Source organism: Molothrus ater, chromosome 4 (genome assembly GCF_012460135.2).
Source record: "Molothrus ater isolate BHLD 08-10-18 breed brown headed cowbird chromosome 4, BPBGC_Mater_1.1, whole genome shotgun sequence".
Lineage (NCBI taxonomy): Eukaryota > Metazoa > Chordata > Aves > Passeriformes > Icteridae > Molothrus > Molothrus ater.
Window position 1 is genome coordinate 63788474 of NC_050481.2, and position 18982 is coordinate 63807455.

Here is an 18982-nt window from a genome sequence, read left to right on the forward strand (position 1 = left end):
TGGGGTGAGCCTCCGTCCCTCTGCTCCTGAGAGCAGCCACTGAACTGGGACCTTACAAACACCCACCTTACTGACAGAGGGACCCGGCCCCACCTGCTCGGGTGCCCGGCTCCCTGAGCCCAGCTCTCCCTGCCCTGCTCTGGTCGCTGCTGTTCTGCCCCTGCTGTCTCTCCAGCACTGCTCTGAGCTTTCATTGCACTGTAGCTTTCCCTGCCAGCTCAGCTTGCTGCTTCTGGGGCACCGAGATCGGCTGCCCCAGGGTTTGTGAGGCAAGGCCTCTCTTCTCTCCTCCATCCCCTTCCTCTGGGCAGAGCCGCCATTGCCGTGTGCTCCCCGAGCCCCCGCCACAGCGCCCCCTGCAGGCGCGGCGGAGTCACCGCCCCGGCCCGGCCCTGCCCGCCGGGAGCCCGCAGCGCCCCTGCCGGCCGTGCCCGGAACTTCAGCGAAGGGGATGCGCCGCGGCCGAAGAGCCGGGGCAGCGCTCCTGGCTCTGGCGGCTGTTAACGCCAGAGTTGTTGTTGTTTGTTTGCTTTATTTTACATACTAGTGAAGAACTGCTATTCCTATTCTCATATCTTTGCCTGAGAGCCTCTTAATTTCAAAATTATAATAATTCGGAGGGAGGGGGTTTACATTTTCCATTCAAGGGAGGCTCCTGCCTCCCTTAGCAGACACCTGTCTTTCAAACCAAGAAGATTTTGGTGCTCACCATGAGGCACGAGGGCATCAAGAGAAAAAGGGTGAAAAAGGAATAACAGTTCTTGAGTAACCTAGCTTTTGTGTGCTGGATATAGAAATCTCGTTAGGTGGTGGTGGCGGCAGTGGTACAAGAGAAGCCCCAGACTAGATATTCCTGTTCCTTTTACCTTCCCAGAACTCTCAAAGAAAAACTGTAGGAGGATTTAGGATTCCAGAAAGAATATGAAGCAGCTCTAAAGCATCTCATTGTTCACAGGCCCTAAATCAACTCTAGAAACCACAATGAATTTGGTCTTTAGATGAAACACAGACAACCAAAGCTGGATTTTACATCATCAGGCAACACTGACATAAAAAAGACAAACTATTTGGAGGTAAAACCGTCCTCAGAAGCCCAAGGGCTCAACTGCATGCTCTTGACCTAGAGAATAGATTTTTACAGAACACATGAAATTAGCATTCACTGCTGTTGTCATCTTATTGCAAAGTTCCCATACCTTCTCAGTGATTTCTCATGTGCAGCTCCTCACAGCACTGACTCCTTCTTCTTCACAGCACAACCAACAAACTCCACTCTTCTGTAGCACTCGTCTTCTTATTGGACACAGCTGTGGCCTATTAAGGGCAGGCCTGTTCCTAATCTTTGGTGATTAGTACAGCTGCAAGTCCTCAGGTGGGAGACTACCTTCTGCACCATCTGTTATTTTCTTACATTCTATCCCTCCACACACTGCCAGCAAGTGTAGATCAGACATAATGCAAGGACACATCTCTACAGTTAACAAAACTTCATAGATAGCATCATGTCACCTGTCAGCATAGCCCTTGACCTGTGTCACCATCCTAATCCAGGAAATGGAGGTTTGAGCTCTGCAACCAAAATGCAGCTCTGGCCCTGCTAATCTGTTTCACCTGCCATACACCAACCCTTAACCTTGGCATTTCCCCTTTGCCAACTGTCTGCTCACACACAAAAAGCTGCAAACACATCTGTACACTTTGCTCTGTAGTTCCAGTTTCTAGTGTGTGATGTTCCTGCCCTGGTCCCCAGTCCATAGCCATGGTCTCCTCTCCAGCCCCCAGGATCATCCACCCAATCTCAGCCTTCACTTGACACTGCAAACATTACCCAGATGACATGTTCAGCCCAGCCACTGCACCATGGTTCATACCCAGCTCCTTAGACCAGGGCTGGTATGCCCTGGACCTGGTTTTCTGTCTGGTTTGTTTCATATCCACCCCTTCTGCTTTCCAAAACTGTGATACAGGATCAAGCCCCAAGTGAGAACAGCTTTCTGCAGTTGCTGCATGCTTCATCCACCCAAAGTGCCAAATCTGGCTGCAAATCAGAGAGCAGATCTGATGGATCCAATGTTCCACCAGAAGCAGATCAAGGGCTTAACTGAAGCAGCAAGGACTCTCCATAACAACAGTGTTCCTGTCCACACAGCCCTCTGTTTAAAACATCTGACAGCTGTTGAACAGCAGGTGACATTATTGCATGATGGAGGTTGTCACTTTAATCCTGACTTGTAAAAAAAAAGATCCATTATTACAGAATGTGGTGTAATAAAGCAAAGATAGTACAGCAGAAAGAAAAAAAGTATAAGCTTATTTTAGGATAAAAACAAAAGTGCAATGAAATAGCAAATTACTCATCAGCATTTGGAAAGGCAGCTACTCCATATGTGTACAATATAAAGAGTAAGAAAGAACAAAATGCAATAAAAGCAACTAAGAGGGATAAGCCAAGACCTTCAGGAAACAGCATCTCTAGTTTCTTTGGAGAAAAAAAAATCAAGTGAGCTTTATTTTGAAACTTTGAAACTACCCTGTAGTTCAAAGAGAACTGTAGTCCAGTTCTCTCCTCAGCATTCCTCCTCACCCTCTCTCCAGTGGCTGCTTCATCCAGCCAGCAATGGGACCCCCAGGGACACCCTCCCACCCTCCTCACTGCTCCCTCTGGCCCTGGCTGCCAGGCTCCCCCCACCCACAAAGCCACCTCTGCATTGCCCCATTGTCCCCATCCTGAGCAGGACTGGACTATCTTGTCCCCACATCCCTCCTGCCCCGGGTGGTGTCTTTCTCCTTTGCCCCACACAACCCACACTGATCCCAGCATCTGAAAGGCTTTGGCCTTCAGGATTATTTCCCCCCAAATCAATGACTCCAGCACAATGAAAAGAAGCACTTGTGATTGATCAATCCAATCATTTTATTTTCACCTGTTAAGAGAACCCTCTGCCTACCAGCAGAGTTCAACATAGATGGGCAGACTTGAATACAATTAAATACAGGAAAAATTGAACTATATACAACAAGACAGACATCTACTTAATATAAAGATTTTTTTTTCATTTTCTATGAGTTCTTGCCAATGTGAAATATTGCTGGAACTGAAATATATCAGACGGTTTTTTCCCTTGAAGAAAAAAGCATGTAATGAATTTCCATTTTTTCCCATGTACTGAGACATAATATCCTTTTTGAGATGCACAAAATCTGTGGCACTTCACAGGGTACACAAAAGCTAAAAACTCTTTGTTATAGTTTGATATCTAAATTTTGATTAGATCTATTTTATTGAGACACTAACTCTAAAGTGGTATTTACATGGAGGAAGTTGTGCAAAATCATTTAGGCCATGGCTAGTAGTAGACTGTGAAAGATGCATGGTTAAGTGACTTGACTCACCCTCATCCTCAGTAGTAATCCCTTAAATCCTCTTCTGATCCTTCCTTTCACACAGCAGCCACCCCAGGAAAACCAGCCATAATTTATTCTTTCTTTGTTAAGCTACAGGGACAAAGTAGCTTCTCTGACCCTTGTGGGTCTCTACAGTTTTAATGTTGGGCTGCTTCTCCTCACACAATTAATACTTCAAGCATCAACTCTCTGTTTTTCGGGACACAACTGCAGCCATCACTGTCACTGCAGTATCCTGAGACAGCTGTAGTCCTTGCTTGTTTATCTTACCCATGGGAGCACACAGGAACCACCTGTGTGTAACTTTGTAGGAGTCACCCTATTGCCACAAGACAGAAACTGCATATTCCTGCTAACAGCACTGAACCAAAGCCACTCCAAACCAGGGGGGTGAAGGTGCTGCATTTCTTCAGGCAGCCTTTATGTAACAAAACTTTCTATTTCTATATCCAGAAACATCCTAATTAAAAAAAAAAAGTCTACTTTGGGTTGCAAGGCAGCTTGAGACAGCTAATTTAGAAGAGCTGCTTTAATTAAAGGTTTCTTACAGATAAGGACAGGTTAGCAAAGACACCTGTGATACCAACATTAACTAAACACACCCTTCAGTTGTGCTGCACCAGAGCACAAAATGGTTCTTATAATGGTTTCTATAGCAACCAGCTTCAGAGAAGTGGCCAGGTTTAATTCTGGAGGTTCTCATGGATGCACCTACCACAGCTGTGGATCATAAACCACTGATTTTAATTATTTTGTCCACATCAACCTGTTTGTATCAGCTCACCCTGGACTCCAGATCAGCTCGGACATTTTAGCTGTAAGTTTAAAACAGACATTTAGAACTCGTCCTGGGGAAAAAGTGAATGGATAAGAGTGCATAAACTGGTGTATTCCTGCCTTCTCAACTAGAGGAATTGTCTTTCCTAGCAGATATAGCTGACTTCTCTTTTAAAACTGCATTAAAAAAACTGGACAACCCTCAGGGCAAAGGGAGATTAAACTTTTCTCTAACTGGCTGTCAACATTGCTACCAAACACTTTTTAAAGCCTCCACTCAAAAATGGCAGTACAGTAATTTAATTTTCAATGCTATTCACCAGGCTACAACCAGTCAGGTGTCAGTGTAACAACCAGTGAGAACAGCAAAGAGAACACACTGAACTTAAAGCATTACACTGGGAACAGCTGATACAGTAAGAAGATATGTAGATAGTTTGGAATTCAGCATACAGATGAATTTGCTTCTTTGCTTTCATCACTAGGAAGCCTAGAAAAGACTGTATTATTGACAGTTATTAGGACAGTGTTACAGCACAAGTAAACCCAAGAGACCATCTCATCATGTGAGAAAATAAATTCAGTGTTGGGGTTAAAAAACAGGAATTCTTGGCAGCTGAAACAATCAAGGAATTATTTTCACATTGCACATGCTGCAATGTGTCTATGTACCTGGGATCTCATGGAGTTCATAAAAACATCTGCATGTTCAAGTCTGCTGCTCAAAACACTTGACTGCTGGTTAACAGCAGGTCACTTTATTGCATAACCCTTGTTGTCAATTTAAGACTGATTTATGAAAAAACCACCCTTCAGTACAGTACTCACTCTACTAGGGCAAAGATGATCTGCAAGAAAGCAAGAGTCATGAGCTTCTTACAGGATGAAAAAAAGCGTAATGAAATGGTGAATTGCTAATCTGTCTTCTGAAAGGAAACTATTCCAACATACCTGTATGTGAAGGTAGGAATAATTAACAGAGTAAGAAAAAACAAAATATTCACACTCCCTCATTAAAAAAAGTAGAAGGAAATGGATTAACTGCTTCCTTCCTGGTCTAGGTTGCTGATCTAGTTTAGACAGTCATTGGTGTAGCATGATAACCAGGAACATAACAAGAAGCAACTTGGACCATAAAAAAGCTGTCTAGATACGTTCAAGTTGGTCTCCAAAAAAAAAGTTTTATTTGGATTTGTGCACAACCTGCTGCTCTTTTAAATCTTCAGAGCACTGAAAATATAACATTTCCCCCAAAATCCAGTTGAGTCTGTCCTGAGAAATAAAAGTACTCATATATAGATGGGATGATACTGTCTGTGAGTGAGTTTCTTCCTGCAAGTTGGGCAAGAGTTGGCATTCCTAAGGGAATCACGGAGGCACTGACTGCAGAAAACATGGCCACATTTTGTTGACACAATCAGTCGTCCACTTTGCACAATCTGGAAGAAAAGAAACCACAACAGGCATTAGAAGTAAAGAATTCAACTTGGCTGGTCTACTGCCATCACATAAACAGGACTTAGATGTCCCTTTACCCTTAGAATAGTAAGGAACTTGAAGATCTTTCAGTGCCATCCTGCCAAGGGTTCCTCCCTCTACCCCCACCACCAAGAAGTGACTTAGCCTGACAAGGCAAGCTCTGTGCTTCAAGCCAGCTCTCTGTCACATCCCACAGCAGCCAAATGAGCCCCCTCTGCCCCTCTCTCCCTCACACAGCATATAAAGGATGACAGCATGTGGGTCCTTACCTCTGAGTAGACATCCATGCAAATTGGACAGCTAACAGTACCAGATGGCCTAGTGGTACAGAGAACAGAAAGAAAGAACATGCAGCCATTAATTTCACTGCACATCAAGGGTTACCCACACACAAAATGTCACGTCACCATCTGAGTGCACCATGGTCCATTTCTTTTCAAGATTCCTGTGTACCTTTAACTCCTCAGTTTGTGGCATGTAATAACAAGATTGGGTCTCTCTGTCCTGAAGGAAAGGCTTTCCCTAGGGGGAAGATGCACTAAGTCACGCTGGTCTAGCACAAGAACTCTTTGCTCTGTTCAGCACTAATCTCCAAGAGTCCATCAGTGACAGCTCTGTAACAAAAGCACTGAGCTCTGCCTTGGAAATGAGTCATTCTAGAAAGGGAAGAGGCTGTCAGAAGTTCCAAAATCCCCTGCTCTAATTTAGCAGCAGCCCAGTAACATAGGCACTTCAAGAACTCCTCCTTACAAAATGTAGGTCAGGAACACAGTGACACAAGGAAATACTCAACCCCAAATTTCCAGTTCCAAGGTGGAAAGACTGACTCGGTGTCTGTTACTGAGCTGTGGTTACAGATGAGCCTCTGCTGCCTTCAGCCTCCAGGAGAGCAGTACTGCACACACACTCAGCAACAGGCACAGCCTGGCTGCCTAGGGAACACGGCCCAGCCCAAGGGCTGAATAACATTAGCTAACAGAAACAAAAAGAGCTTCCTGACACTTTTCTTTACAAACTAATCTCTAGTTTAAACCTTCAGAACTCTTTACCTAAACATTTGGCTTTCTTATGTCACTGCCCATGCTGAACCAGAGCTTGTAATTTATAAATCAAACAGGCATAGAAAGCATGAGATGGTCTTCATCCTGTTATCTTCAATCCAAGCAGGAAGCACTACTAACATCCACCCCTAGTTTCACCTACAGAATTTAACTCCACTAATTCTCCCATTTTTACTCCTCAAAATTTTGAGGCACCAGCTATAACACTTCAGTAACAAATTCCAATTGATGATTATCTTAGAAGGATGAAGAGTCCAACACTATAGATGGCGCTGGCAATCCCCAGCACAAGGAAGGACCCTTTTGTCAACGTTAAACGCTGCAGCACTGACTTCTTTCAGCCTTACCTACACAGATCAAGAAGGTGCAGTCATTAACAGAGGAAGCTGAAGGAACTAACTATTACTTTTTATATTATCCAATTAGTGGTATTTGTTCTCTGAAGTACTTAACAACCAAAATTTAAACATTTACAAGTCCATTAGCAAAACACATTATGGATTAGAATAACATAGGACTTTACGGTGGCATATTTCTTACCTGGCACCCAAAAGCTACATATTCAAGTTCTCTCCTACACTGCCTTTCAGTAATCCAAAAGGCTCAAAGCACATTAGCTTCATTTAACCCTTCTCCCCACAAAAAAAAAACCCAAAGCCTACTTTAAAGTAAGTTAATACAACAATTCTTATGTCCTTCTGATGCCTTGGAGAGGCTACCTAGAAGAGAGGCTAGACAAAGTTCAAAGAATAAAGTGGGTATTTATTAAAAGGCCTTGAGAGGATACACCTTGGGTAGTACAAAGCCTCACAGAGGCCACATCCAAGATGGACAACAGTCACGAGTTTCTCAGGTGGATATAAGTTTGGTCTATTTGCATATCAGAAGTTAATTGTCCAATTATAGTTTCAAGTAATGAAGTCACATTCCCCCAGTTTGCTCCCCCCCACAATTAATTTTTGTTTACGCTTTCCAGGGCCTGAGGCAAATGATGTGACCTTGGCTCACAGAAGGATTGTTTACTCTGACCAAAATGGGAAGAAATCTAACTAGCATTCTATACAGACTTCAGAATTATACACTAATGCAGTACAGAATCTGAAAAATATAAAAGCTAAAAACTTAAGGCATCATTTCAACTTGCCTAGTCACATAGACACCAGATTTCATTTCCTTAGCCTAACACACTGCAGCAGGATTTACTCTTTCTCTGCAGAACAGGGCCTTTACTGAGGCAAACAGCAAGATTCCCATCCCACATGCAAACATATCAGGGCTCCATGACTCCATAGGACAGAATAAGAATTGACCATAAGAGCATGACCTCCAGGATCCCCTTGCAAGTACACCTTGGGAAGCACAGTGGCTGCTTTGAGAAAGGCAGCAACTGGCACAGTACGTAAAGAAGCAGGAACACGTAAGGGTTTTTACTGGAATTTGCCAGTCTGCTGCCTCCCAATCTCGTGATACCAAACCTCATGGACACCAACAGAAGTATTTTATATCTAATGTAACTACTGGAGCTTTGTAGGAAAAGGAAATGCAATACATTATGAGCTTTGGCCTGTGACTAATTCCCACTTCCTTGCCATGCCCCACACTCTTCTTTAAGGCTGTATACAAAGCTGTAGATCTGTTTTGGGCTGGCTTTTCATCCTCAAGTGAAAACAGTATCATTTGACTACTGTGCAACATGGGATGTCATACTCATTAAAAGAGGAAACTGAGAAAGTGAAGGCTTCAAAGGAAGTCAGGTGATGACAAATACAACTCAGTCCTGTCTGCCTCAAAAGGAGCACAACTCCATGTTTGGCAGCTCATGAGTTGTACATACTTTGAACTTGCAGTTTCCTCTTCCAGCGGTCCCAGTTCTCGAGCTGCTTTATCAGCCACGTACACGTCGTTATCTCTGGTTTCATCTTCATCATCACTGCTCAGCACACAGCTGTCTGCCTGTCTCTGGCTTCTTAGTCTCAGATTTCTCCTCTGTCGTTGGTTCTCTGTAATTTAATTTTGTTAAGTTAGCTCTACCATTCTCTCTCTCCCTGGAACTATCCTTGAAATGCAAGTTTAGACCATATTCAGCTGGGTTAAAAGCAATCTTAAACTAGTTTCCAAATACTAAGGCTGAACATGTCCAGACATTGTGAATATTCTGCTACATACTGACACAAGTCATTTGATCTCTTCACCCTACAAACAGCTAAAACTTAATCTTGAAGATCCTCAGTGTCACACATTCCATGTAATTACACTACCTGCGAATTAATCTCCCCTATAAAGGGAAGACACTTCTCCCAATCCTTACTGACAGAAACTGCTACAATCCTATGTTGAGGAACTGCAACAATTGCTGTGATCTGGAAGAGAGAGGACTGAACACAAGATTATCTCTGTAACTCCAGTATCCATGTAGAAATAATCAAGCTACTAAACAATAAGACAACACAAAAAGTCACAAAATTAAAACCACCTCCTTCCCAAGTGCTCAGCTACAACTTTTATTGCAGGCGTTTTTCACTTACTCTTGCTTCATTCAGAGCACAGAACAGATTACATTCTAGATAAGCAGCTGACAACATACTAATGCATCTCCAATAATGTAATTAGAACTACATCTGAAAGATGTAAAATATTAACTTCTTTAGATCTGTAACTATTTTAAGATCTAAAGTAGAAAAAAAATTAATATTTCTCACTGGAAAACTTGAGGCATGTTAGACTAGTGCATACTATGAGCACAAATCACTTTCTTTAGTTCCTTTACTGCAATACAGGTTAAACAAAACTTCTGACTTTTTTTTCATTCACAACCAATATTCTAGTGTTAATTAAAATTATTGTCAACTTGGGGCTTAAAGAAATTCTGTCTTTAGAAAATAAGTATTTAGAGCAGCTTTTGATATATTTTATTTCAGGTACTTTCTACAAGTTCTGATACTGACTATCAAACAGAGACTGGATTCATTCTCTAAGGCACTGGCCAGATGTTTTAGAAATGTCCAATGCTGCTCAAATTAATTGAAAAAGGCAATAAAAAATAATAATTATTACATTCAGGAAAAATCCATTATCAATTTTAAAATGTCAACTCACCTTCAACAATCTTGCATCAATACACATGGGAAGGGAGAGAAAAGAAAATACAATTAGACTTTGTTGTGCACCCCTGGTCTTACATACAAAGACCAGCTAGGCACAACAGTTGCAACAAAACAAGCCAAGAATGATAGGCTATTACTCTTATTTTGATTAGGACTATTAAAAGCAGTATATGAAATGCTTCACTGTAAACAACTATGTGGATGCTGATGGTTCTGCTCCCACTGCTCCAATGGGGTAGCAATAGAAGCAACTTATGAACCACCTGAATGCCGTCCTCCCTGCTCCCCCATTTCAGTTCCATGGTTTAGAGTTTCAGGTGATTCTTTCCCTCTTTCTCCTCAAACAGGCCAGTTCAGCACTGATGTCCATACACACTTCATGTTACAGCAGCTGCTGAAGAAAAGAAACCCAACCCCCAGTCCACTATTGGTGGAACCTGCAGCAGGGTAAGTGCAAATTCTGTGGTTAAGTTTGAGACCCTTCCTTTGCAAAGGCTCAGGAATAACCCCAGCAAGAAATACTCCCAATTCTATTCCTGCTGCTCGCTTCTGCTTGGCACAGTAGCAGTGGCATCCTAAAACTGAGGGGATAAACAACACTGCCAGCTGGATCAAAGATTATTCTAGCTTTCAAATGAGCAGAAAAAACCATTAAGGTGTTTTAAAGACTTCTGGGAGTATTAACCTGAACTTATTTTACTTACTCTTCTTTCCCCTGGCTTTTTCTTTAAATCATTGGCCTATAGGGGTATTAGAAAAAATTCTTCACCAAGAGTTGTCAAGCACTGCAAGGGGCTGTCCAGGGCAGCCCAGTGGCATTGGCTTAAAATCACCCCTGGAGATATTTCCAAGACAGGCAGATGTGGTGCTTATGGGCATGGCTTGGTTGTGGACCTGGTGGTGCTGGGTGAATGGCTGGACTTGATAATCTTAGAGGTCCTTTCCAACCCAAACAATTCTATGATTCTACCTTTGATATATCTAGAAAAGATTCAACTATCAACTGCATCTCTGTGTTACATTACTTATGACTGGTCTATATGAACTCCAGGTTCTGGAGCAAAAAGTTAGTTTATACTACCCTATCACTAACTGCAAGTACACCTCCATAGCAGCTTCTCTGTTCTCTGTAACACAGGACCTTCAGGCCCTGACAAACCAAATCTGAACTTAAAACTTACCCTTAAAGTCAGATTCTATCAGACAACACATGAGAAAAGTAATTTGACTACAATATTTAGGTAAGTGTGCTATTCACTACTTACCACAATGGAATCATTGTGAGTTAGATCAACGACTACAGGATCAGAAGATTCACATGTGAGATCTACTACTTCTTCACCAGCTGAAAAACAAAGTTAGAATCAAGGTCAAAGATTGCAGAGGAGGAAAATTGCCAGTCACTGTGTAACAGCCTAAGATTCAACCATCTCCTGTCCATCTTCTCTTTAGGAATGAGTCCAACATTTCACTCAAGCTTTGCCCTCAGCAATCCACAGAGAGCTTTACCAGCCCTGTCTTCAGCAAACTGAAATGCAGAAGAGCAGCTAAGCTCCTCACACAGTTCTGTCAGATGACAACAGCAACAGACAATTCATCTGACAGGAGAATGCTTATCACACAGAAATATAACATGAATCATATAGGATATAATAGTACTGTGCTGTGCATGTTCCCTTGAGGGACTGGGCACAATTAATGATACAAAGTTTTCCTTATCATCTTCAAACTTGGGAGTTTGGAAATTTAGTTTGCCACTCTGTGTGGTGGCAGCTGCTGTAACTCCCATCTTATTTGAATAGACATGCAGATGTTTGAGCAGCTCTTGAGGACTTTTCCTGTGCAACTCATCTATCACTAGTGGCAAATGCATTGCAGCTCAGTAACACACCAAACCAGTTTTCAGTAGGCTTGTTATTCAGCCATGCTATAGTGTGTGCCACTAGGCACTTTCTATAATCATATTTCCCTTCTTCTCCAGTAAACAGCCTAGAAATTGGCAAAAATACATGTTCAGCTGTACCCAAACCCTGCAGAAGCACTTTCTGTTCTTATCACTTCAAAAGAAAGCTTACCACTTTCTTCAAGTTCTATAGGCTCTGCTTCTGAAGCCATTTCAGCAGTAGAAGCCATGAGCCTGCTTCTTTTTCGAGCTTGCCTAGAATTAACTGTTCCTCCACGGCGCTTCCGTTGAGTCTAAGAGAGAACAAAGACTTAGCATTTTCTGTGCAAGCAGTACTAACACAGCCCTCAATTTTGCAACACCAATGAAAGCACACAAACGTACAGAAAACACTCCTGGAATGGCTGTAGTAGTCATCAATAGGTGGTAGGGGTTATTCTTACCTGAGTAGATTCCAGCGAGGATAAAAACATCAGCCCAGATCCAGATCTCTTACTAGCTGCCTCACCAAGAAAAAGCCTATCATGATGGTTTGCAAATGAGAAACTAGTTCACAGTTTACTGGGTTTTGCTGACATTGTAAGTATTTCTGTACTACTGCTAGCACCTACAGTGATTAAAAATCTGAATGTACATGAAGATTCAATATACTTATGCTCCTGTGTATTAGCTAGAAACTCTTAAAATAGTTTGTAGAAATACAATGGAAAACATGTTTCAAGAATCAGGTTTGGACTGAGTAGCAAAATACTTACTGTGCTCATAGTGCTTCTTGATCTAAAACCACAGAAAAAGAGGTACAAACACCAAAAAAGTAATGGCAAGGAAGCTATAGCTATAATTTCCTTAGATTCCTTTAGGTAGCTCACTGATAAAAACTCCAGGTTTCTGAAGATTAGAGGATGATGTTCTTCCAAACCTATCAAAGAGAAGAGAGAAGGTTACCTGTCTGCAATGCTTGTACCCTCCAATCCCCCCTGCTCCCAGATTCCCATTGCTGAGCCACCAGCTTCTGCCCAAAGCCACAGGGAAGTCCCTAAGTTCAGCATGTGAGCCTCAGACACCTGCAGCTGGGCCTGAAGCCTCAGTCATTCTCACCCGTGAACAAAGCACCTGGAAAAGTGAGTTTGACAGCAAACTAGAATATTAACAAATCCCAATGACATTGAACTGAAAAGCAACTGAATGATACTCAAGGCAATGTCTGTGGGCAGGAATCAGTAGGAATTTTGTCAAACAGCCATCTTCAGAGAATCTAAACTCCAGATGAACAGCTTTCTTCTCCAACCCATCTCCAGATTCCAACAGCTGGGACCCAAACAGCTTGAGAGGAATTTAAAGCAAGTGAAGCAGACAAATTTCAGTTTCAAAACCCTTCCTGACATGCAGGAGAATCTGAGCTCTCTGTAGCTGCTCTGTTACCTGCACATGTGCATGCCCAGCTACCTGCCAAGGGGGAGAGCTCAAAAGCATAAAGGCAGCTCTAAGTGACAGGTACTGAAGGTCCCATCCTGGAGCCTGCCTGTGGTACAGTTACCACCTGCCCAACAGACAGTGGGGCTGGGTGCGAGTGGACACTGTGGAAGGACCAGGAAAAGAACAACTCTGTGTCTTGAGGTGCCTGTACACTCTGTATCCCCTGTGTCTGCTCTGTGCTCAGATATAGAGCAGAGTCCTGCAGCTTCAAATTAGAGCTGGGGGGGGGGGGGGAGGTAGTGGAATTATTGTGGTGCCTGTGTTCAACACTAGAGATAACCGTTTGGGTTTCTCCCAGCTCTCCGCTTTCTTTCTCTAGAGAGAGAGAGAGAAACAGACTGAGTTATTTCTTGTTATTTTTTTAGCTAGCCTCTTGTTCATTAACTGAGGCAGTAAGCTTTTTCCTGGGACTGTGGCTTCTTCTTCTGGAACTGTTCAGCTTTTCTCCAGTCTGAAACACATCACCTGGGGGCCCCCACTGCTGAGCCATACCCACAGAAAGGATTCTGAATCTACCATCTCTTCAGAGCAGTGACAGGTTTTATTATTTAACATTATTCACTCCTTTTTTCATGCCTGCGAGCAATCTGATTGTTAAATAATCAGAGGTTTTTGCACTTTCTCCAAGGGAATTCCTTTTGCACCTGTGGGAACCTATGGGGGAGGGGTTGCTAAAACCAGCCTTCTATCAGAGGAGACAGCCTTTCAGGACATTTCCTCCTAAATTTGTCCAAAACTGGGACACTATTTTAAACAAGAGCTGCTGAACTGTCTCCAGAGCTGACTGATTTTTGCCACAAAGACCAGCACACACTCTGTAGCCTACTCCCAGATGGGAAAACGTGAACACACAGTGGGATGGAACAGCACGGGTAGTCAATCCTAGCCTTCAATTAAAGGAAACCTGACTGATCTTTTTCCACTTCAACTTACTCCATTTCTTAAATCACTTTCTTAAGAGACCTGTTAACACTGAACTGTGACATTATTTAAACAAACAAGCTTGAGAAAAATGCTTACACTCAATTTGATGCTTATTACGAAGCCCAAAGATGTATTTATGTATAGTTGTAAGCAACACAATACACCACTCATCAATTTTCTCACCTTTTCATTTTAAAACCAGCTCAAAAGCCAAAATTAAAGTCAAGATGCCTTTTTTTTTGCCCCCAGTTGAACCACATATGCCAGACTTAATGCTTAGTGAATCCATGGGCATAATAGATCTCATTTTTTGAACTATTATGTGCAACACCCTCTCCCAGTTTTATTTTTAGAAATCTAAACTGACATGTTCAGCTTTCCTGGTAGATAAGAAATAGTCTTATGTTGTCACCTGGGATGTTGAATTTTGAAGACAGGCTACCAGAGAAGGCAGACTGACTTCAGTCTCTTGCTGCCTCAATGCAGGACTCACCTGTGCAATCATATCCATAACATTTGGTGTCCAGGTAATAAGAATTCTCTTTTAACACTTCATCCCACTGTTCTTAAGGTCTAAATTTCATTTCACTTCTTAAGGAAGAAAGCTTCTCTGTAAGCCTTACCAACATTTTTGGGAAGATACTGTTTTACTCCCTTGACTGAGTTTCTGGGATAGGAGACAAGAACTTTTTAAACCAGACCATGACTAATGCTACAATCATACGAAAAACCCAACCAAAGAAAAACCAGAAAAACAGCAAGACTATTCTGTGAGCACATTTTCTAGGTGCTATACAAGCTGCTAGTTCAATATGACCATTATTCATGGATTTGGAGGTTTTAGGAGACCAGGGGAAGAGAGAGGGGAAGGAGGAGACACAGCACAAGGGATGAGGGATGGAGGCAAGGGAGAGAACCATCCCTAAACCTTACATATCTACGCTTTCAAAATAATTGCTTCAGGACAAGTTACGAATTGCTTCATTGACCAGCTACAAATGAAATTAAAAATTCCTTAGGTAAACCAGTTTCCTGCACACAGCAAGAGGATGAACAAGAGTGAGCAACACATGAAGTATATTAACAAGTTAAGCCATTAGATAATTTGTAAGTTTTCTTTCATAAAGAAAGCCAAGACATGGTTTCCTCGCTTCTCAGATATTGAATTGGAAAATATACCTGGACATTAAAAAGCTGGGAAATGTTAGTTGGTGCACACACCTAAGAAATATAAAGAAATGAACTTCATATAGGCTTATTTTAAATTACAAGTTGTCAGAACTGGTTTTAAATAGACTCTTTCAGAAGAACAACGTTGACATATCTGCACTGCTGAAAGACAGCAAAAATAAGCCTACTGTATTCATCAGGCAGCACGGGTCTGAACATAAAATACCCAGAAGGTTTCACAAGATCTGGTGCTTTTCAGACTTAATACTGAATACAACCCAGTGCAATGGTTTGTTAACCAAGTATATTTAGAAAGGTTAAAAATATTGCAGGGAACACCTGTGATGAATCCAAACAAAAGCTTGCACAGATTCTCTTTGGCTGTGAGTGGCTTACATGCCAAAGAAGAGCTGTAACAGAAGAAAAAAATGAAGCCAACCAACTTAAATTTTAAAGTTATGGTGAAAACTGAAGTAACACACAATAGAAGACCCGTTAAGACCATCCTATCCACTTGAAATATTCACACTGATTCTGTATCCAGACACAAAACCCCAGATTATTTACAGGATTACTGTAATGTTTGTGAACATAGGATTACTGTAAAATGTCTCAGAGGATCTCGTGTCAACCCCCACTTGCAGTGGAGGACAGTGACAGAGCACCCTGTTGCTATTTAAATGGCTTACTTTTCAGAATCTTAGAATACTGACAATTGGGTTTCTTTCTGATTAATGCAGAGAATGCCTATAAGGCACAGATGTTCCAGCTGCCAATGGCTCAATACCTCTTCAGAAGCCGCTTCTGAAGAATGAAGTTGAGAACAGACAGCCACAGGGAAGCTCACCACTGTAAAACTACCTCAAATCATCACAGGTAGGTTCATCAATATCAACATGGCCCATCTCAGGAGAGTGCTGTTTACTAAGAAAATCAAACTGCTGGAATTTATTAAGACTATGGAAGGAGTCCTACGATCCAGTAACATTTTTGTTTTTTAAGAACAAACCTTTTCTGGGGGCTATAGATTTCCACATGTTATTGGCTTACTTGGGAAACCTCAATAAGCATCAAGTGCCCAAACATTTTGAAAACAAAGCAGAGTTCACTTTCTTAAACACACCACAGATCAAGTTTAGTATTGTACAGGAACAGAGTATACACATTGCACCTTAAGAGATACTCTCATCTGGAAAAATTCCTCAAAAATCTTCAAAACTTCAGGACCACTTAAATATTATAGTTTGTTACACAGGACTGGACAGCCCAAGTTAATGATAAAGCCTATAACACTCTTCTTCCAGCAGTCACTATGAAACCACCCAGCACCAAGACTCCCAGGAGTTGTTAATACAAAGATTTACTGCAGCAACCTCCCCCCCCCTCAATCCAGACATCACTCCCAACTTTAGCTGCAGTTATCTGTGAGACTTCTAGCAAGATGCATGCAGACATCAATTTGAAATTCTAAAATTACAGCTTTTTAAGAAGTAAAAAGACTTTTCTTTGTGTAAAAACCTAAGAGATCAGCTTAGCAAGCCAATAAATACTTTTAACTTGTACAGTTTCTTTTGCTTCACTGCAGGACGGTACAATACCAGAAAAGGCCACTCCCCTTCCTGTCATCTGCACAGTTCTGCACATGCAGTTATTGTTCCTAAACAGTGTTGATCTCAGAACAAGGAACATTTCAAAGACTACAAGTACCACCTTTTCTCTGTACTTGAGAGAAAAGGTCAAGCTATTTAAATTAAGAATGTTGACATTAGGAGTGGTAACTACTGCTATTCATCATTTAAGTTTCTTGTTTTTTCCTCTAAAAAAAGTCAGCATTTTCACCCCGAGTTCAAGCTGAGTTAATCAAACATGTTTGAATTAGCACTCAAAAACAATTGATTCTTTAAAATACTGAAAACTTTTCTTGCACCACTCTCAAAACGAAGTCTTGGTCTCCCACGTGAATGGAGGCAAATTGTCTGAAGCACGAGATAGACATTTTCCCTGTCTCACTAACACAGACAAGACTTAAGTTCATATTTATCCTAAACATGACAAATTCACCGAAGTACCTACTTAAAGAAACCAATAATGTCAATCCAAACATTGGGAATGTGCAAGGCACAGCTGACAAACACCATTACATGTTGAATTTGTCAAAATGGAATATCCAAATGATGCCTTACATTTTAGTTTTATATTTTTCAGATCCTGTACTGGATTAGTGTTTAACTCTGAAATTTCATTTAGAGTGTTAGTAAGCTCTCATCACAATTTGGTCATACAAAACAATCCTTCCAGGCCTGAAAACCAAGGTCATCATCACAGCCTCAGGCCCAAAAAGTACAAACAAAAGTAAATTGGGGGCAAGTAAACTGGGGGAATATCACTTCATTACCTGAAGCTGTAATTGGACAATTAACCCCTGATATGCGAATAGACCAAACATGTATCTGTCCGAAATACTCTTGTCCATCTTGCTTGTAGCCTCTGTGAGGCTCTTGCACTGCCCCAGGTGTATCTGTTAAAAGCCTTTAACAAATACCCACTTTAGCTCAGTCTAGCCTCTCTTCTAGGTAGCCAGTCCAAGGCATCACCATGCTTTTAATGCTTCTCAGTTTTTGTACCCCTAACAACAGGAAACACTGTATCGAAGATGTATCTGCATAACGGCATTTTTGTCTTCAGAAGACACATATGCCAAGCACAAAGTGCTAGTCTCAATTTTTTTTTTTTTTTACCGTGGAGAACACTAATTTTTCACTCTTTTACACCTTCCTATCCTGTACTTCAAGTACTTTTAAAGATGCTTTCATTTTCTTGAACTTTAGTGAAAAAAGAAACTGAGTCTGTTACCCAAACTAGGTAAAACGGTCCCATACTAAGAGACCTTGGTGAGAGGCACCATAACAAGAGTAAAGATGAGAGCTAACCAGCGTATAAACAGAAACACACCAGTCTGCTTGCTTTAAGCAGGCAGTTACACCTACAGACAAATATGACATGTTCATGAATAACCTAAAAAACCCAAAACAGTTCCAAAAACAACCAAGAAATCCCTCAAACCCACCCACACAACAAAACAACACACTGAAACAATACACTGAACCTTTTCATCGGCCGTATGTCCTATTCCAGACACAGCAAAGAAAAATGGATACAGGCCAGAAGTAAAGCTCATTGCTCTTACTTGCACAAGTTTCTCCGAGAGACGCCACAACTCGCTTTCAATAATCCCAAAAACAGAATACAGCAAAAAAAAAAAAAAAGAAATTAAAAAAAAAAGGTGAGTCTTTCCACATCCTGTAATGAAGTGCAGGTGCGGGCTGAGCAGGCGAGGAACATTCCCCGCACTCCTGCTGTCACACAAAATGGGAGGGCAGAGCGACAACTTCATGCAGCTCTATCCACCGAGCCCCGGCCGTTCCTCCGGAGAAGAGCAGACCCTTCCGGGGAGGCGGGGCAGGACAGCGATAGCCCGGCCGTGCCCGTGCCCGCACCTCGGCGCTGCGGCCGCCGCCGCTCCGGCCAGGGCAGGGCAGAAGCGGCGGGGCCGCCCCGCGAACCGGGCGGCGGCGGAGCCGGCCCCGGAGCACCCGGCCGGGCCGGGCTGGGCCGGGCCGGGCTGGGCCAAGCAGGACAGACCCGCCACGCGGCCTGCTGGCGGGGGTTGCGGGGGAGCCCCT

At 42.3% G+C, this 18982-nt stretch overlaps 1 protein-coding gene across 1 annotated transcript; it reads right to left on the minus strand.

The window, feature by feature from the left end:
* Positions 1–2890: 2890 nt before the first annotated feature.
* RNF4 (ring finger protein 4) lies at positions 2891–18708 on the minus strand. Its single transcript, XM_054514625.1, has 8 exons — positions 18522–18708; positions 12485–12648; positions 11902–12022; positions 11092–11171; positions 9819–9828; positions 8557–8722; positions 5931–5979; positions 2891–5621 (listed from the first exon to the last, which is right to left on the minus strand). The coding sequence occupies exons 1-8, from the start codon at positions 18691–18693 to the stop codon at positions 5472–5474; spliced, it is 912 nt and encodes a 303-aa protein (XP_054370600.1). The 5' UTR covers positions 18694–18708; the 3' UTR covers positions 2891–5471.
* Positions 18709–18982: the final 274 nt, after the last annotated feature.